Source organism: Oncorhynchus tshawytscha, linkage group LG03, assembly GCF_018296145.1.
Source record: "Oncorhynchus tshawytscha isolate Ot180627B linkage group LG03, Otsh_v2.0, whole genome shotgun sequence".
Lineage (NCBI taxonomy): Eukaryota > Metazoa > Chordata > Actinopteri > Salmoniformes > Salmonidae > Oncorhynchus > Oncorhynchus tshawytscha.
Window position 1 is genome coordinate 36,391,045 of NC_056431.1, and position 21,618 is coordinate 36,412,662.

Here is a 21,618-nt window from a genome sequence, read left to right on the forward strand (position 1 = left end):
AGAATCCTTCTTCCCTTCTCAGTCCTTCTCTGGAGCAACAACAACAACAACGTCAACTAACTGACAGAGACTCTTCACATCTCAGAACAAGTCAGTCCACATTTCACTCCACTTCTAGCCCTCTAACTTACTTAAACCCTTCAAAAGAGGACATTTAACCCCTCCACCCTGTGGCAATGGGAGAAGACTCATCGCACGCCGAGCGCAGCAGCAACAGCAGCAGCATTTTGGTCAACCCCCAGCAGTACCAGGCACAGCAAGACAACATGGACCTCCTGGTGTCCAGCTTCAGCCCGAGCCCAGCTCCCTCGTCCCCCACTAACACCCTCTCCAGGCTGGGCTTGAAAACCCCTGGGAGCCTCGGACCTGGAAGTCCCACCAGTCCCACTGCCAGGGACCAGGTGAGCGCCATCACAGTGGTGGCTCTACTCGACAAGCTGGTCAACATGCTGGAGGCAGTGCAGGAGAACCAGCAGCGCATGGAGTTGCGTCAGGCCGACCTGGAGGGTGCTGTACGAGGGGTCCAGGGTGACGTGACCCGCCTTTCCAAGAACCACACCAGCACATCCAACAGCGTGAACAAGCTGCTAGAGCGCTCACACAAGGTCAACACCCACATGAAGGAGGTGCGGGAGCGGCTGGACAAGCAGGCGTCACAGGTGAAGCGGCTGGAGGCCAACCATGGACACCTGCTAAAGAGGAACCACTTCAAAGTTCTCATCTTCCAGGTAGGGATGGAGGGGCGGATGGAGGGAAGGGTTGGATGGATGAGCTTTTGTGTAAGGGGAATAAGGGAAAAGCAGAAGCGAGGAATGTGTAAGGGTGCGTAATGGGGAAGGGGGTTGTGAGTGTGTGAGGGTGAGAGAATATTGAGATATTTTTTTCATTATCTGTGTAGGAGTTGTGAAAAAAGAAGGGGGAAGAATGTTAAACGTGTTAAAAGTATTTGTTTGTTTGTGTGCATATGTGTCAATTGTGTGAGCGGGAGAACAGAATGTCAGAAAGGTTTGTGAGAATGTTGAAAGTATAGTTTGTTTGTGTGTGTGTGTGTGTGTGTGTGTGTGTGTGTGTGTGTGTGTGTGTGTGTGTGTGTGTGTATCCGTGCATGGTGAAAGCTAGTGTGCACATTGGGAGTTAATGCAAGGGTAGGTAAGAGTGCAGCCTACTCTGTATGTTTGCGTTCTGTGTAGCTGCAATGGGCCTTGGCAGCTGTGTGAAAGTGTGTGAGAGGGAGAAGCAGGATCATCCAATCAAAATATTCTTCTTTAATGCAGCACATTTCAGACATGCAATGCAATGTGCTTCACAGAAGAAGAAAAACATAAAACGCCATGAAAAAAGAAATGTTAATATTTACAACACAACAAACAACAGGATAAAAAACAAAAGAACAACAATAAAAACTGAATGACTAAATAGCACTGAAAAGTTCAGCTAAAAAGGTGTGTTTTAAGATCTTTTAGAATTACGTGTACTGTATCTGCCCCCCTCAGGTTCTCTAGTTCATGGTGGGAAAATGTAACTACAGTATAAAGGGAGTGGTGTTTTGAAGAACTCCATAGGATATGAGAGAGCGAGAGAGAGACAGGGAGAGGGAGAGGGAGTGTGTGTGTGTGTGTGTGTGTGTGTGTGTGTGTGTGTGTGTGTGTGTGTGTGTGTGTGTGTGTGTGTGTGTGTGTGTGTGTGTGTGTGTGTGTGTGTGTGTGTGTGTGTGTGTGTGTACGGTTCAAAGAGGGTAATACTCTAGATCTGTCGACAAGACCAAACACCCATTATGCATAATGATCTTAAATGTAGTTAAATTAGATTTAGGCATTTACATTGAGTGACTTTGTCTTGCTTGTCCTCCTCTGAAGTTAAAAATTTATTACTTGTTACACAAAATATATTTCTATTTGTAATTGTGATAATAAAATTGAAATTTCCCAATTTTCTGAGCATACAATATAGCTCAGTATTTATTTTATACAATCTTTTAAGTTCGTCTTTATCAAGGGTGCCAATAATTTTGGAGGTGCTGTATATATGACATAACAATAAATCTATAATAGCATAATATAAACATGTATAGGAATTGAACCCACAACTTTAGCATTATTAGTGTCATGCTGAGCCAACACATAAAAGGTGTGATCAGGTGATTTCTATTTTTTATTTTATTATTTTACCCCCTTTTCTCCCCAATTTCGTGGTATTCAATTGCTAGTAATTACTATCTTGTCTCATCGCTACAACTCCCGTACGGGCTCGGGAGAGACGAAGGTCGAAAGCCATGCGTCCTCCGAAGCACAACCCAACCAAGCCTCCCTGCTTCTTAACACAGCGCGCATCCAACCCGGAAGCCAGGTGCACCAATGTGTCGGAGGAAACACCGTGCACCTGGCGACCTTGGTTAGCGTGCACTGCGCCCGGCCCGCCACAGCAGTCGCTGGTGCGCGATGAGACAAGGATATCCCTACTGGCCAAGCCCTCCCTAACCCGGAGGACACTAGGCCAATTGTGTGTCGCCCCACGGACCTCCCGGTCACGGCGCAAACCCAGAGTCTCTGGTGGCACAGCTAGCGTTGCCATGCAGTGCCCTAGACCACTGCGCCACCCGGGAGGCCAATCAGGTGATTTTAATAGTATTTGGATAGTGTTTCCCAACCTTACTCTTTGCTCAGTCCTAGCTCCATTATACCAAATATACTGAATCATTGTGTGGCCAGTATATTCTCTAATGATTGGATAGGGCTCGATATGTGTTCAGTTAGGAAAAGGGTGAGCCATATTGACACAAAGTCCTAAGAGCTCCTAGGAACTGGTCTTATCTGGTTACCCAGGTACTACCGCTGTTGTTTAATAGCAACAGGTGCAAATACTGCACATTGGCTCAAACTGCATGACTCTAGTCTAATGGTTGTGCATTTATAGTTGATGATCCACAGGTATTTCCTATAGTTGTTCTGTGTATTTCTGTGTTTCTCTACAGTTGTCCTCTCTCTTTGTAAATCTCTCTCTCTCTTTCTCTCTCGCTGGCTGTTCCTGAACCATCAGCAGCCTCGCCACAAACCACCTATCATTATCATTTGAACGTGCAGCTATTCCTCCTTTCTCAGAAACCATCAGAGGATGCCATTCTGTCACACACCTATACAAAGAACACGCTATGAGTCACAAACAACGCGACTCACCGATAAGGCATTTCAATTCTAACACCACGCCCCTCAGCTCTCTTTTGTCTCTTATTTGCTCCTGGCCTAGAACATGTCTCCCCTCTGACTGACGGATTTCTCCACGTATTAATTGAGAACACACATTGCTCTGTACATGCCACCCGAGGTGGAAATGCCGCCATGCCACTCCTAAGGGCGCTCAGTAGATATCCACCACTCTGGCCCAAAGGAGCACTGACCAGCGCTGCCATGGATAGGCTGACAGGTCCCTGCCGCTCGGCTGCTTTTCTCTACGTAACCAGCTTTAACGAGGCCGGGGGAAACTGTAGTCCTTAATTACTGCAATTTGGCCCATTGTTTGTTTGTGTTTGTGCTCCAGCGCTTTTCCTGTCTCCATATTCTTCCCTTCCCAGCCACAGAAGAGAAGTATTTCAATGTCATTGTGCTAGTTTCTGTTTGTGACAAAGTAAGTTGTTGATTTAAGGGAGGTGAAAGGTCTTGGATTGACAAGAGGGTAAGAGGGAAGAGGGTTCATTTATATTAAAATGGGAAACAGGGATAGTGACACAATTGTGGGATGCAACACACTTTGCTGGGCAGTTCACATTTGTGTGTGTGTGTGTGTGTTTCTGCATGAGTGTGCGTGCATGTGCATGCGTCCCTGCATGTGTGCAGGCATCTGTTGTGTGTGCATGCATGCGCATGTGGGTGTGTGTGTTTGTGTGTGTTTGTGTTCATGCGTCCGTGTGTGTGCATGCATGTGTGCAACTTTCAAGATAAGTAGTAGGATTGGCAAGGTGGTATGGGAAGGGAAGTCCTCTGAGAGCTCATTAGTGTTTATGGGACATTTAGTCATTGAGAGGCATGGAGTGACAACAACAGTGACGGCCTCCTATCACACACACTATCAAAACACATTTAAATCCAAATGCATTGAATGAAAACACACTTCATACCCAAACTAAACATGCTGCATCACTAAAACAATACACAGCCTCGTCGAAAGACGTTCTATAACACATTTGACTCAAGCAATTTTGTATTACAGTGTATTCGTGCTGGAGAACGCATGGCTGAAGTTGTGGGATCTTTGATCTTTCACATTTTATCTGTCACTGTGACGTGTACGCTGGGAGTTGGGAAGCAAGTTTAGGGAATCTTTAATAAATAAATTCTGCTGAGGCACGGGAACCTGTCGAGCCAGCTGATGCGCAGGAATGTGATGAGCCGGCTGAGGCATGGGAGCCTGACGAGCCGGCTGAGGCATGGGAGCCTGACGAACTGGCTGAGGCATGGGAGCCTGCCGAGCCTACCGAGTCTTGTGAACCTGCCGAGCCAGCTGAGGCATGGAAGCCTGTCGAGCTAGCTGAGGCTTCCTCGGTAGACTCGGCAACGGACGCTTGACGGGCCAACCGGGTCTTGTAATACTGATGTGCTGGCTGAGGCATGGAAGCCTGACAAGCCAGCTGAGGCATTCCCGGTTGCTCCGTTAGCAACAACCGGATCAGACGTCACCTACACTAAAAAATATATAAAAAAACACTCCCTAATGCTTCCCTTTGGGGAGGCATTATTCTGTAACGTGTACCCTGGGAGTCGGGAAGCAAGTTCAGGGAAGCTTTAATAAATAAATTAACATAGAACAAAAGAAACACAGGTAGCATACAGACATGAACACTGGAACGGAAACAATAACGCCTAGGGAAAGAACCAAAGGGAGTGACATATGTAGGCAAGGTAATCAGTCAGGTGATGGAGCCCAGGTCAGTCTGATGAGGTGCTGGTGTGCGTAGCGATGGTGATAGGTGTGCATAATAATGAGCACCCTGGTGACCTCGTGTGCCGGAGAGGTAGTATACGTGACAGTCATGACTATTTTAACTAACAAACTGTACTTGAACCGTTGCATTCTATAAGTAAGAAGGAAACACTTTGGCACCATATACTTACAGTATACTCTGACCATGCAGCTCATCAAATTGAAAAGTTCAGTAGGCAGCTTTAGTTCATAAATTAATTCAGTTTTATTTTGTTAGCTAACAGACTTTTTACTGCCATTGTCACACAACTCATGACCAAAGGTCTCTAGGCTTGTCACCATTGGTGGCAGTGAGTGAGCACCTGTATTTGTCACGCCTGCTCCCGCTCTCCCTCTCTAGCGCTCGAGGTGGCCAGACTGCCTGCGCCTCATTGGACCCACCTAAGCTCCATCATTATTTGATTGCCTCCACTTTATCTGTCTGTTTCCTCTGTTTCATCCCCGTGTCAGCATTGATGTTGTGACTTTGTCCCCTGTCCAGACGCTGTTCCTGTCCTGTTTCATGTTTGTAGTTTATTAAATGTTCGTACTGCTTCATGTCTCCACCGTCAATCTTCACAGTATTAGGGATTATTTAACAAAGTTCTTTATATAGGATAAGGCAGGGCCAGTTAGCTGCCTTACACAGTTTTTTTTTCTTCCATTTTTTACACCTGATTCAACTCGGGGGCACTATTTAAAAAATAATAATAATAACGTTCCCAAAGTAAACGGGCTATTTTGTCAGGACAAGATGCTAGAATATGCATATAATTGACAGCTTAGGATAGAAAACACTCTAAAGTTTCCAAAACTGTAAAAAATATTGTCTGTGAGTATAACAGAACTGATATTGCAGGCGAAAGCCTGAGAAAAATCCAATCAGGAAGTGACTCATGTTTTGAAAGCTCTGCTTTCTGATGCGTCCCTATTGAGCAGTGAATGGGATATCAACCAGATTCCTTTTTCTACATATTCCCTAAGGTGTCTAAAGCATTTTGACATAGTTTCCCGCCTTTATGTTGAAGAATGAGCATAAACGACTACATTGCGGAAGTGGCCGGCTGAGTGCTCTCAGAGTAATTCTTCCGTAATAGACAGAGGTAGCTATTTTTCCTCCCGGTCTTACTGAAAATACAGCTGTCCCGGGTGATATATTATCGAATATATATTTGAAAAATACCTTGAGGATTGATTATAACAACGTTTGCCATGTTTCTGTCGATATTATGGAGCTAATTTGGAATATTTTTCACCGTTGTCGTGACCGCAATTTCCGGTCGAATTCTCAGCCAAACGTGAAGAACTTACGGCTACAAAAATAATCTTTATGGAAAAGGGGAACATTTGCTATCTAACTGGGAGTCTCGTGAGTGAAAACATCCGAAGCTCATCAAAGGTAAACGATTTAATTTGATTGCTTTTCTGATTTTCGTGACCAGATGCCTGCTACTAGCTAGGCATAATGCTATGCTAGGCTATCGATAAACTTACACAAATGCTTGTCTTGCTTTGGCTGTAAAGCATAATTTAAAAATCTGAGATGACAGGGTGACTAACAAAAGGCTAAGCTGTGTTTCAATATATTTCACTTGTGATTTCATGAATATGAATATTTTCTAGTAATATTTTTTGTCCGTTGCGTTATGCTAATTAGTGTCAGTTGATGACAATTCTCCCGGATCCGGGAGCGGTAGTTCCAAGAGGTTTTAAAGACCATGTTCCAAATACTTAGAAATCCACGCTTCCCTCCTTGTTTTCTTGAAATAAGCACAACTCTTTAAGTGACTGGATATAGGTACAAATCCCATACACTTATTGTGAGCCAGTTTCACACAGCAGGAAAATATTATTATTATGAAAAAATATATATTGTTATGTGACTATAATTATTTGATATTTTTATAGCGATTGATACATTTTCATTAGTGCAAATCAAGTCTGACATTTTAAATGAGAAATTCCGAATTTTAGAAGCTTTTTAAAAGCTTAAATACACTACAAGTGTAAGGTTCTGTAATTATTTTCTTAGTCAACCTTGTGTTCTGTTTCGTTGTGTTCTTGATCGTAGCCCTGTTTCTTTGTGTTCTTGAACGTAGGATTAGGATCTCCATCAGCCGCTGCAAAAGCATCAGCTACTCTCCCTGGGGTCCACATGAAACAAGACATAATATATAGTGCAGAACATTATTAGTCAAGGACTGAAATACATCAATTTAAAACATCACACATAGCCTACATATCAGTACGTACAAACAATGTCTAGGTCTAATACATAGTACAGTGTAAATTAATTATAAAATATATAAAATGGCAGTGTTCACAGTCCTTAATAGTTTTTTTAAAAACTGGTTTTATTGCTAGCTTGAGTTACCTAGGGTGGCAGAGAGTTCCATGCAGTAATGACTCTATTTAATACTGTGCGTTTTCCAGCCTCTGTTCTGGACCTGGGGAATGTGAAGAAACATCTGGCTGCGTGTCTTGTGTTGTACCGATGAATGTCTGAACTGTGTGCCAACTGCTTGAACAGACAGTTCGGTACCTTCAATACATCAATGCCTAGCACAAAGACAAGTAGTGATGCAGTCAATCTCTCCTCAACTTTGAGTTACTGACAGTTTCCAATTTACTTATGTCCTTCTTTGACCACATAGCCGGGCAGTAGTCCAGGTGCGACAGAACTACAGTAGGGCCTGTGGGACCTGTCTGGTCGACTGAGATGTCAAGAGCCACAGCAACGCCCTATCATGAACATACCTCTTCCCATTTTAGAAACCATTGAGTTTTTAGGTTTTATCCATGAAAGCTTACTATCTAAAGTACGATTACAACAAGTCTCCTCAACTTGCTCAATAGCCACATTATTTAATAATAGATCTAAACAAGGCTTAGCATTCAGCGAGTGATTTGTCCCAAAAATGTAGCTTTTAGCCTATTGCTAATTACCCATTCTAAAACAGACTGGAGCTCTATGTTAAGTGTCTGTTATTTGTTTTACTGATGCAGTCATCGTGTATACTGTTGAGTTGTCAGTGTACATAGACACACAGACTTTATTCAAGGTTAATGGGGGGTCATTTGTAAAAACAATAACGGCCCTAGCCGGCTGCCCTGTGGTACACCACACTCAAATGAATTTGCATGAGAGAGGCTTCCATTAACAAACCCCCCCTGTGTTTTATAAGATAGGTAACTCCCAATCCATATTAAGACAGAGGATGTAAATCCATAACACCTACATTTTGTTCAGCAATATGTTGGTATCAATGACATCAAAAGCTGCACTGATATCTAATAAAACAGCTCCCTCAATCTTCTTACGATCAATTTATTTCAGCCAATCATCAGTCATTTGTTGAGTGTGATCATTAAAGACATCTTTCACAATCATTGATACAAAAACAAATGTATTGTTCAGATATAATTTATAATTTATTTATAGGTGTACTGTAATCAAATGAAACAAATTAAAGAAACAATGTTTAGTAGGCACTACTTTGCATTTTGGCCATAGGTTCTCAAACTTTGCAGTAAATGTCCTCATTGTTCATCCACCTGGGAAAAAAAAACTTTTATTGTTAATCCAAGCTTGAGATAGATCTGGAATGATGACATTGCATGCCTCATCAATGCCCTGAAGGAGGGTGGTACGCTCATTGGGATGGCAATCATACATCTTCCACCAGTATTGTTGTAATGGGATTCTTCTGTTGAAGGAGAGGTGGACCAAAACGCAGCGTGGTTATTGTGATACATCTTTAATAAAGATGAAAAACACGAAAACAGCCCTATCTGGTGTAACAAACACAAAGACAGGAACAATCACCCACAACACCCAACACCAAACAGGCTACCTAAATATGGTTCCCAATCAGAGACAATGACTAACACCTGCCTCTGATTGAGAACCATATCAGGCCAAACACAGAAACAGACAAACAACATAGAATGCCCACTCAGATCACACCCTGACCAAACAAAACATAGAAACATACAAAGCAAACTATGGTCAGGGTGTGACAATTGTAATCATCATATATTGTATTTTACAGTATTGTATTCTACTTATGTATTGTAGTGGTTCTGTAAGTGACTCAGTTCGAATGGCACTACCAACACCAGTTGTTGGTTCGATTCCCACTGGGGTCACATACGAAAATATGTGGACTTGATAAAAGTGTCTGCTTTGTAAATGTCATATATTACGGTACTACATTACTGTATTGACCAATGGAATTTTAGTAAAGCAGTGTGAATTAATTTGGATACATGATATAGTGTAGACGTTAGTACATGTGTTATTCAAAGTATGCATAGTCAACTCTACAGCGTCTATGTTATACAGCAAATCTATTTCCACAGATCCAAGCACAGAACCAAAACTGTCTTGAGGGTATATCCATGAATTGTGTGTGTGTGTGTGTGTGTGTGTGTGTGTGTGTGTGTGTGTGTGTGTGTGTGTGTGTGTGTGTGTGTGTGTGTGTGTGTGTGTGTGTGTGTGCTTGCGTGCGTGTGTGCGTGTCCACATCTCAAAGGTGTTATGTTTCAGTGGGCAGGGCTCACGTACAAATACCCTCTCCTTCCAATAATTTTGGTTTTGTCTCTCTCTCAAACAACAAAGCCTTTTGTTTCCTTATCCCCCGATGTGCATGGATGAGTTTTGTTCAGTGACAGCTTCCGCAACATGAATGTGGGCCTTGAATCCCAACACTGTGTTGTGTTCATACTCACCAAACGGAAGAAAACAGACTGAAACAGGGAGGGACTATCACTCATTTTCATTTTCTGTTGCAAAATCCCCAAAAATCTAAAAAATTATGTGTGCTCTAATCTATTGAACATGATCCTGTTTCTGTCATGACACCTAATATGTCTGTCCCTGTCTATGGAGCCAGATAGATCTGCAGACTTAAATGAACAAATATGTTTGTTTACCCTGTGGATCCTCCCTTTGTTATCATTCTTATTTTCCCTTTGTGGTTCATTCCTCTGTTAATCTCCCTCTTTTTGAACAGGCTACGGTGAGAGAAGAGTCCAAAAAAGAATGAGGGTAGGAGAGAGAGAGAGAGAGAGAGAGAGAGAGAGAGAGAGAGAGAGAGAGAGAGGATGGAAAATAGAGAGTTGAAGAGAAAAAAAGACAACAGAGAGAGAGGTGGACAGAGTTAAAGAGCTAAAAAGAAAAGTTCAGGAATAGAAAAAGGGAAGGAGGTATGTGAAGGCAATTTCTGAAGGCAATTTGTAAAGGCGTGCGTAACTTGTGCCAGTGAAGTCAGATGTAGGAGAGCAGAACTAGGTAATAGCCGGAGTAGTTTAGTACAAAACCAACGACATAAAAATAACCATCATGGGTACAAAACCCGACATGCACCACTAACAAATGTGCACAAGCACGACAAACAAACAATTCCACACAAAGACATGGGGGGGAACAGAGGGTTAAATACACAACACTTAATGAGGGAAATGAGAACCAGGTGTGTAGGAAAACAAGACAAAACAAATGGAAAACGAAAAATGGATCTACGATGGCTAGAAAACCAGTAAAGCCGACCACCGAACGCCGCCCGAACAAGGAGAGGAACCAACTTCGGTGGAAGTCGTGACACAATTAGACAAAATGAAAACACAAGGAGAGGTTGACATGAAGTATTTACTGTTCATTTTTTTATTGTTTATTACAATTTAGTTTATCTATTTCATTTGCTTTGGAAATGTAAATATATGTTTCCCATGCCAATTCCCATGGCAACTATAGGCGTCTCACTGTTTCAGTCTCCTAAGACATTGTGCATACTGTCAATGGCTGTCAATGATTCCTTGAATACCATAAAGATCAATGTATCAAAATAAACTGTAGAATGCATGTATTTTGTAATGTATTTCATAAAAATACATGTACTTTGCATTTTAAAATACAAAAATAAATGTGCAAGTAGCCAGCACAAACAGCAAAAACATTCTCGGTGTCACGCCCTGACCTTAGAGAGCCGTATTATTTCCCTATTTGGTTAGGTCAGGGTGTGATGTGGGGTGAGCATGTTTTGTTATTATATGATTTTGTATTTCTATGTTTTGGCCAGGTATGGTTCTCAATCAGGAACAGCTGTCTATAGTTGTCTCTGATTGGGAACCATACTTAGGTAGCCATTTTCCCTCCTTTCTCTGTGGGAAGTTAACTTTGTTTGTGGCACATAGCCCGTAAGCTTCACTGTTGTTTTGTATTGTTTATTGTTTTTGTCTGCGTCATTTCTAAATAAAAAGAATATGTACGCTCACCACTTTATGCTTTGGTCCACTTCCTTTGACGGCCATGAGAGAACTTCCCACCACAAACGGACCAAGCAGCGTGGTAAGGAGGAATGGACGTGGGAGGACATTTTAAATTGCAAGGGATCATGGACGTGGGAGGAGATCCTGGCCGGAAAGGATCGCCTGCCGTGGGAGCAGATAGAAGCAGAGAGGAAGGCGAAGCCAGCTGGTAAAGGGGTCCAGCGTTATGAGGGAACACGGCTAGCAAGGAAGCCTGAGAGGCAGCCCCATCCAAAAAATGTTGGGGGGGGGGCACACGGGGAGTTTGGCTAAGTCAGGTTGGAGACCTGAGCCAACTCCCTGTGCTTATCGTGGCGAGCGTCGTACTGGTCAGGCACCGTGTTATGCGGTGGAGCGCACGGTGTCTCCAGTGCGTGTTCACAGCCCGGTGCGTTACATCCCAGCTCCCCGCATCTGCCGGGCTAGGGTGAGCATCCAGCCAGGATGGATGCTGCCGGCTCAGCGCGCCTGGTCTCCAGTGCGTGTCTTCGGCCCAGGATATCCTGCGCCGGCTCTGTGCACTGTGTCTCCGGTACGTCTGCACAGCCCAATGCATCCTGTGCCAGCATCCCCGCATTTGCAGGGTGAAGATAACCACCCAGCCAGGACGGGTTGTGCAGGCTCTAAGCTGGAGACCTCCAGTGCGCCTCCATGGCCCATTGTATCCGGTGCCTCGGCCAAGGACAAAGCCTCCAGTATGTCTCCTGTACCTGCGTGCAGAACTAAGCCTCCTGTATGTATCCCCAGCCTGGTGAGTCCTGTGGCAGCTCCCAGAGCCAGGCCTCCTGTGTGTCTCTCCACTCCAGCGATGATCCATGGCATGAAGCCTCCAGTGATGATCCATGGCAAGAAGCCGCCAGTGATGATCCATGGCATGAAGCCTCCAGTGATGATCCATGGCAAGAAGCCTCTAGTGATGATCCATGGCACGAAGCCTCCAGTGATGATCCATGGCAAGAAGCCTCCAGTGATGATCCATGGCACGAAGCCTCCAGTGATGATCCATGGTAAGAAGCCTCCAGTGATGATCCATGGCACGAAGCCACCAGTGATGATCCATGGCACGAAGCCTCCAGTGGTGACCCATGGCAAGAAGCCTCCAGTGGTGATCCATGGCACGAAGCCTCCAGTGAGGAGTCATGGCACGAAGCCTCCAACGAAGGTCTCCAGTCCGAAGCCTCCAACAACGGTCTCCAGTCTGGAACTTCCAGCGACGGTCTCCAGTCTGGAGCCCCCAGTGAGGGCCTCAAGTCCAGGGCCCGCAACGAGGGTGCCCAGTCTGGGGCCAGCGGCGAAGGTCCCCAGTCTGGGGCCCATGGAGAGGGTCCCCACACCAGAGGCGCCACCAAAGCGGGGTGAGCCGGCGGTGGAGCAGGGTCTACATCCCGCACCAGAGCTGCCACCGCGGATAGATGCTCACCCGGACACTCCCCTATAGGTTCAGGTTTTACGGCAGGAGCCCGCGGCTTTGGGGGGGAGGGGTACTGTCACGCCCTGACCTTAGAGAGACGTTTTTATTTCTCTATTTGGTTGTGATGTGGGGTGGGCATTCTGTTTTGTTTTTCTATGATTTTGTATTTCTATGTTTTGTCTGGGTATGGTTCTCAATCAGGGACAGCTGTCTATTGTTGTCTGTGATTGGGAACCATACTTAGGTGGCCCTTTTCCCTCCTTTCTTTGTGGGAAGTTAACTTTGTTTGTGGCAAATAGCCCGTAAGCTTTGCGGTTGTTTTGTATTGTTTATTGTGTTTGTCGGCGTCATTTCTAAATAAAAGGAATATGTACGCTCACCACGCTGCGCTTCGGTCCACTTCCTTTGACGGCCGTGAGACTCAGTAACAGTTACAGAAACGTTTTACTTGCTATGACTATGATATGTTGTTGTTTAGCTACCTTTGTTGAGCAAGTCAATCTGTTTGCTAACTGACAAAAATGTAAATGTATATACTAAAATGAACTACAAAGCCCACTGGGTATTACCAGAGCCATGTATTTAGAGGAGTGGTCACCAACCTTTTCTGATTCAAGAGGCAACCTGAGACCACTCAGATTTTTTTAAACAGAACTAAAAACGTCATAATGGCAGAGTTTGTACCTTCAAACACATGAAATGGTTCAAAATGGGAACACTTCCCCTACCCGGCATGCAGGACAGCTGAATTGGGTGCACCTAATGCCAACAGCGCGAGACTAATTAGAAATATAGGAACGCAAGGCTTTAGTGTTGGGTTTTTACAGAAATGTTTGGCGATTGACTAAGAATGCCTTGGAGATCGACCAGTCAATCGCGATGGACAAAATGTGAATGTCTATAAAAATATGTATTTTGAAATACCAATTACATCTCTCGAAAGTATCTTGTTACCAAATACATTGGACTGTAGTTCAGCCCAGTGTAATACCAATTACAAAATACTCAGAAGTAATTGAAATACATATTTCAAGTACATGCAACAGAAATACTGCCCATCTCTGGTTGTGCTTTCACATTATCACCAAAGGGACAGTATAAACGTAATGGAAACGAGCCCAAGCTATTGTATTATTCAATAAATACTTTAAAAATACTTTCTTTTGGTCCATCTGTATGCTGTGAGGGCTAGAATTCAACAGTTTAGTTAATATATCAAGATATACATTTTTATTTTGCATTAATGGTAAAGGAAAAGAGTCCCTATAGACCCATAACTCCCAGAAGTGTGTGTGTCATGACTCTTACGCACACACACGGCGAGCAATTTGGTTACGTTCCACATGCAGGTGGTGACTTTTCTAAAAGGGATCACAGAATCTAATTGGTGGAGAAGACGTGACTGGGGGAGACCAGCGAGGGATCAAACCAAGCCATAGAGTTAGGAAAGAGAAAACCATTGTCATTTTTCAGTGGCCCCAATCCAGATGGGATTCATGTGAGTTATCTTGCTTCTCTTTGACATTTGAATCGTGGCACAGGCAGCCATTCATCCACACTCTCAGGACAAAGTCTCAAGGTCCAAATGTTAGGGGCTGAGGAAAGCAAAAACAATAGCCCACTTTTACTGTTTTTTATTCCAACCAACTAGGGCTCGAGACAATTCTTGGAGTTCTCTGCTTCGATTTGACATTTGACCTCACATAGACGTTTCCAAGTAAAGTCCAAGTAAACAATGCAACAATCAAGAACTACTCTGACAAAAAAAGTGTATTATCTCCATAGCTGCTTATCGACACAATGGCCATGATATACGCCCACGCCATTGTCCTGAAACAATGCTAAGAACAGAACAAGTTCAACGTGCAAAATGGCTAACAAGATTAGCATAGGCATCCCATAGCTTGGCATATCAACAGGATGCTTTGATGCCACTCTATGCACCGGCATTGAGTTGGTTAGCACGTTAGCAGCTTGAGGTTGGAGTTGAATTGGGCATTGTATTTTTGTAATTGCATAAGCTCAGTCATGCCTTTTTTTTTTTGTCCCATTTGGTAGGGGTGGGGAAGATGCCCTGAAACTTGTTGTGCCATCCTGTGTGGTCACTTAATGGGTAGGTATGATGAGTCATTATGTTGTATTGACTTGAAATACGGTAAACTACATGAGCGTGACATAACACCTAGGATGCTTCATATCAAGTCTATGACAGTTGTCTTCAGTAGACATGCTAATCTGTCTTTACCTCAGTTCATATTGGCTGTTCAATCAGAAAACCATCATGTGACTGACGGGGGTTGTTTTGCCAGTGTGTGTGTCTGTGTGTCTTTGTGTCTTTGTGTGTGTGTGTGCGTGCTTGCTTGCATGTACTGATATGTGTGTGTATCCCCTGTTCATTGTTTTGCCAGTGTGTGTGCCCATGTGTGTTAACCTGTTTCCCTTTTCCCCTGGTCATGTACTGTATGTTGTACTAAGGTAACAGCCAATCACATGGCTGATCTCTCCAAACGCCAAACGACAGAAACCCATTTCCTTCCTTCCTACGGCCCTGGTGACACGGGGGGAATAAATGTTACATAACACTGGGCTTTACCCAGTGGAATCCCACAATGCTTTGTGGCAGGCTAATCAAAACAAATGCAGATTAAGTCAAATTTCCATGGATAGAGGCTCAGGGAAGAGGCTCCAGGTTTGTTATTTTCCCAGGACAAGGGGATGTGATGACACTAATGTCGGGAAGGGGAGGAGGTGGCTGTGTAGATAAAGTGGAAATGAAGGGACTGAGATGGAGGAAGGGTATAAAGGTGACGAAAAAAAGAGAGTGACATAAATACAGAGAGACAGAGACAGTGAGAAGAGAAGAGAAGTGCGTTCGAAATGAGTTAGATGACTTTTGGTTTGTGCCCAAGTTGTGTGTCGAGTCCATCCCTTTAGGGGATGCGTTAATACGTTTATTTGAATGTGCATTGAGCCTTCTTCCTCTCAATCCATTCAAACCACACAATAACAGGGCAATCAACCAAGTGTCTCTGAGGACTCAGACTTAGTTTGTCTTAGTTTCTCTGTTGTCTTCTTTCTCCTTCCTTTGAGCACCTCCCATGCCTCTCTCCTGAAATATTGTGTGTGTGTGTGTGCGTGTGCGCGTGTGTGTGTGTTAAGTAAGTGATGCGACGTGGTGCCCTCTCGTTGACAAAGTCCCCAGTTGGCACCTGACTCATTGTGCCAACCCCCCTGTGCCAACCGCTGCCCCATGGGCATCAACCTCCTAGTAGATTTTTGGAGGGCTCAGAAAATACACCTGTTCTCCATAGAGACCACATGAAGTCAATGTATGAGGCCCAAATGGCACCCTGTTCCCTATAGGGTTATATTCCCTATACACACCTGACTAAATATGGAATAGGGTGTCATTTGGCAGCCCCTTCAAAACGCATTCAGGATAGATAGACCCTCGTTTCATGGCTTGTTTTCATGTGGTTTGATGTTGTAGAGACAGGGCTTTGTTTTAAATGTAGGCTATGAAATCTGGGTAAGGGAAATGTTAAGCTAATGTATTACCCTAGAGATAGGACAGTTAATATACCGGTAGGCTAGTTGAGCTAGACGGATAATGCAATCCCGAGAATACACACAAGCATACACAGACATATGCACAGGCACACACCCACACACACACTCAATAGAGGAAAGACAGTACTTTAAGTGTGCCTCTTGAATGACTTGAGATCCCAAATATTTTTTGCTGTTGTTGTGTCACTGTATCAAAAGGAAACGTAGACGGAAGTGGCTTGTTGTTGCCAGACTCCTTGCTGATCTCATCAAACCAGTGATGACACTATCGTGCCACACCCATACTTCTTCTAAAGAACATAAAGAGTATGCAGGATTGTCTTACATTGCCCCCTTCATCAACTCAGAGTAGCTAGTCTGTCTATCTCAGGGGACCTTTCTGAAGAGCTGCAGTGTACTGGGTGTACAGGCGTTTTATCCAGCTCTGCTCAAACAAAGTTTGTTAATATAATCAGGTTTGTTGCATCAGGGTTGGAACAATTACGTTTAGATTAGTGAAGAAAAAGCATCTCAATGATCGTGTAGGCTGTCATTGTAAATATAAATTTGTTCTTAAACTGACTTGCCTAGTTAAATAAAGGTTCAATACATTTTTTGAAAGAAAATGTAAATGACACACACACACAGTTATTGTAGGGCTCCTATGTGGCGCAGCTGTCTAAAGGCACTGCATCTCAGTGTAGATTGACAGAATTCAGAACATGGGCCGTTCTTACAGTATTCTCCCTGTACACCAAGTCAGAACCATATGATAAATAAAGGGGGCATATAAGCAAACAATGAAAGCGCTTAGAAAATTCAATGAAGACATTTCTCTAAAACAGGATATTGGCTATATGTGCACCACCAAGTCAGAACAGCAGAATCAGTTAGGCGGGGGAAAGGGACCAAATTACAGCTTACTACACAACATACACTTAGAATTACTTTCTTAGCTACAGTATACATCTCTCCCTGACATATTACATCAGCATCATTCAAGCTATTTTTGGACACCCCTTGTGCTGTGGTGACTTGAACAGCAAGGAGGCACGGCAATCCTTCATGGCAAATGTTGTCATCAAACTTTGTCATCAAGGTCTGGCATTCTCTGGATTCATGGTATTTTCAAGACAACTGTGAACACTGAACATAAATCAGGTTGAATCAGGACATCAGTGATCTTCATGTCAGAGCTCTAGAAGGTGGTCCGAGTTCCCGACTTGGAATTCCGAGTTGGATGACCGTTCAAAACGTATTTTCCCAGTCAGAGCTCAGTTTTTTTCGTGTTCCCAGTCATCTTGAACTCACTGTAGTCTGAGATTTCCCAGTTCCAAGTTACCAGTTGTTTTGAACACAGCAGAAGTCATGCTGGATTGACAGCATAGGTAATGTATTCAACCTTTTCTGTCCCTTCATGTTGAATGTTTATCCTTTTAAGCTTGGAAAACAGACCCTTAAACCCAGACATGGACAACATAGTGACTCCACTGAATAGCAGGCTCATTGTTGATTTTGTGATTTTTTTTCTCTTATTTTGACAAGTATTGAAAAGGATTTGCCAGTAGATTGTCTACTTGATTCATGATGATGACTGCTAGTTTGCTAGCTAAGATTTGGAAGGTATGTTGACAGGATCAGTCCAATCAAAGCTACGATAGATATAATGTGATTTGACATCCTTTTATCTGTGGCCAGTGACATTGAGCCTTCTCGGATGGGCACTTCTAATGTAAATCTATGGCAGCACCCAAGGGGCTTGCATTTTCAAGCTCTACCCAAAGATGTTGCAGGACATAGTGTCCCCATGAGTGACAGAGCACTGAGCCAATCATGCCGCAACTAGAGAACATTACCAACCCCTACGCTCTAAATTTTCCGCTGGCTGCCCCACCACCACAGAAAGCCCTGGCCTAGACTGAAACACCTGCATTTTGGAGCTGGCTTGCTCAAGAAAGCAAAAAGAGAACATGTTTGCATGGAACTATTAACTCTATTTTTTGTTTTACATTGTTTGCAAAACGACATGTGACATGTATTAATGCCAAAGTAACATGCTAAACAGGCCCACCTGCCCTGAATGACGGGTCACCACTGAACATGTTAATACAATTTTGAATTCGGAGCTACAGTTGGAAGGATAAGTATGGGTGTGGCACTCAATATGTTTGTCATCTCTGCGCTGAAATGGGGACAGTTGCTTCTTTTCATCAACAGCAGGAAGGAGAAATGGAGGGAAGGGAGTGGATGGTTGACAAGAAGTAAGGAAAGAGGGAGAACAGGTTAACCCAGTGAATTCTGGTTGAAACTAGACCTGTGCCCTGAGGTGCTATCTAGGGCTGTGGCAGTCATGAAATTTTGTCAGACGGTGATTGTCAAGCAAATAACTGCTGGTCTCACGGTAATTGAGACATGAATTAACATAAACATATTTAGCATCTCCTGGCTTCCACGCATAACCTACAAGCCACTGATGCAGACCTTTGTAACATCTACATTTAAAAAAGTATAATACATCAATTTAATATACACAATCACAATAAATCCATTATTTATTTTAGACAGACCTAAAGAAACATGATATGAAGAAAATGTAGTCTACTTCAGAATAACAGTATACCATACTCTGAGTTGTCCTTATTTTAGGCCCTGATATGGCTATGTTATATGTGACCTACCGGCTCAATTCGGTCCTATGTAATAACAATTTAAATTGTGTTTTTTTTTTATTGGATAAAAGTAGAAACTCTCAAATGTTATACCACCACACCATAGTTGAAGAACAATGGGAAAGTAATTCTGCTTTGAAAGTTGATAAACTTTCACCTCACATTTGAGAAAATGGCCTTTGAATGTTTTGGTACACCTCTTTTATTATATATATATATTTGTTTACACCTACTGGAGGGCTCTTCTTTGACTACACCCATTCAGCATCATTCACATCCTCTTAAGCTTTAGCCCCACCCATCTCTTTAAGGATTCACATGTGAGGCTGAGGAGCAGGGTTGATCTGAGAAATCTGTCCTAACAACAGCAGTCAAGCACCAAAGCTAACTGGCTAACATTGGCTAGCTTGCTAGCTACTTCCAGACAAAAAATGAGACAACAGCTCACTGACCATTTTACTCACCCTAGCAGAGCTGGTTAGGCTGTTTTTATGTTATCTTGAACGTTGGTGACTGCAACTGTGCTGTTGGCAACAATTTAGTTATGCTTTTTTTGCCAACGTTCTATGTGACACCGGCCATATTCAACAGGTGTTAAGCGTTTGTAAATTTGTCAGTTATTCTGAGTTCTGGCACACTCAGACAAGAGTTCTCTGAAATCAGACTAGATAGCCAGAGTGAATTTATCAGCTACGTCTATCAACAGTTGTTGCAGTGACATCATGAACATTCTATTGAAATGGTTATTTGCATAGTGGAGTCTTTTGTTAAGACATGTAATTAGCTAGATAGCTAAACAATGAACCATAATCCCAACTAGTGACTTTACTACCCTGCATGAATCTGCAGGTAGCTAACCAACCAGGTTCAATGTTAGCCAGCTAATATTAGGCTATACCTAGCAAAGCAAATGGCTCTGAGATACGAATAATATTACTACACAGATGATACACGTAAGGTTAGCTAGGGAGCCAGACAGCTAATGTTAGCTAGCTAGCTAACAGTACACTTTAACTTGAAATTAAAATGACTTTGACAAAATTAGAAACGTGTAATATCTGAAAATGTAGCTAGCCTGACAATCTTGCTCATATACATGGATGCACGCTTCTCCCTCTGTCACAGATGCCACGGTTGCCCTTAGTTTGAAGATGTGAACCCGAGCCAGGTGTTTTTTCCATCCCCTTAGCTATCATACTCTAATTCCAAATTAAATCCAGATTTCAAAACTCCGTCCCCCAGAAAGTGGAGAGCAATAGACGATACATAAAAAACACGTTAGACAGGATTACCTAGACATACTGACCCGGTCAAATAGACAGAAGAAGGTTATATGGCAAACCAATCCAAACTAATTTCTTGGCATGTCCAGCCCACTCATTATCTCAGCCAATCATGGCTCGTGGGAAGGATGCCGCTCTTTCTGTGGCTAAACCTACTAGGCTAATTTAAGAATTGTATTTGTATTTACAGATGGTATACAAGTTTGTTATTATTGAACGTTGAATGTTCACATGTTCGAGAAGGCATTTCTGTAAAAAAAAAATAAGCATTTTGATGATAAAATAAAGTTTACATTCAAACGGCTCTCCTGTGAAGTAGTGACCCGCGACATACGCCTAGTTTCCTGAAATGGGTCACGATGTGGAAAAAGACAAGGGTCTGAATACTTTCCTAAGGCATTGTGTATACTTAATTTAGAGTTATTTATGCAACTTTAGTTAGGATAAGAACGTTGGGCTATGTATTTGATTAGAATACATTCTAAGGCTGTGTGATGTGACTCTAATGATGATTTGAAAAAAGTTTAAAGCTGCACACATTTCATCAGTCTCTCATTCACAATTTGACAAGCACTTGATAATATTCTCACCAAGCCTCGAATTTTGCAGTGGCATCTCCCTTGTGTGACCGTAATGCCCCTTAAAAAAATGTCATGCCTTTTGTGGCCAATGCGGCTGTTGTGCCCTTGGGCTGAATATAATAATCATAGTTCCCTTCTCCCAGCTGCACTGCTCCGAAGCACCTCTCACTCACATGGCTCTGTCAGATATAGCTAATGCTCGTCACATGATTGGGTCCATCTCACAGGAATTTCAGCTAAGAAGTAGGCTACAAATCCAGGCTGTATCACAACCCGGCCGTGATTCGGAGTCTCATAGGGCGGCGCACAATTGGCCCAGCATCATCCGGATTGGCCGGTGTAGGTCGTCATTGAAAATAAGAATTTGTTCTTAACTGACTTGCCTAGTTAAATAAAGGTTAAATGTATACAAAATTAGTGAATGAAGACAGACGCATGGGGGGCGCAACTGCACTCGTCCCTCTCATCAAATCCCGAGGCGCATATTGAAGAACTGTCTACATTTAGCCTACTTTTGGTCAGCCAACAAGATGAGTAGGCCTAACGAAAAGCAAAAGCAGTAGCCTATGTCAATTTACTATCCGTTATAGTACAAAAGTTCACCTATGCTATTGGTCAGCTGTTCTTCTGTGCAATAAATACATTTTGGATACAGTTATTGTGCCTGGAACGCCTGAGAATCCTGTCAATCTTGATTTACCTAATCCATATTAAATACACATTAGTGCATGTGAGAATCATTGCCTTAAACCAGAGTTCAACATAAACAGTCATATTGATTACCATGTCAATGGAGGCTTTGATAAAATGGGTCTATCCATATGATGTAGAAATTAGTAAAACTGAATCCGTGAAGTGTTTAG

General features: G+C 43.1%; 1 protein-coding gene across 1 annotated transcript in view; it reads left to right on the top strand.

Annotated features, from left to right (window-relative positions):
* LOC112234849 (caveolae-associated protein 2) overlaps nt 1–21,618 on the top strand; it is a 28,252-nt gene continuing 6,634 nt past the window's right edge. Inside the window, exon 1 of the mRNA XM_024403157.2 lies at nt 1–728. Coding sequence (XP_024258925.1) covers nt 177–728 — 552 coding nt within the window. The 5' untranslated portion in view covers nt 1–176. The remainder of the gene's footprint in view (nt 729–21,618) is intronic.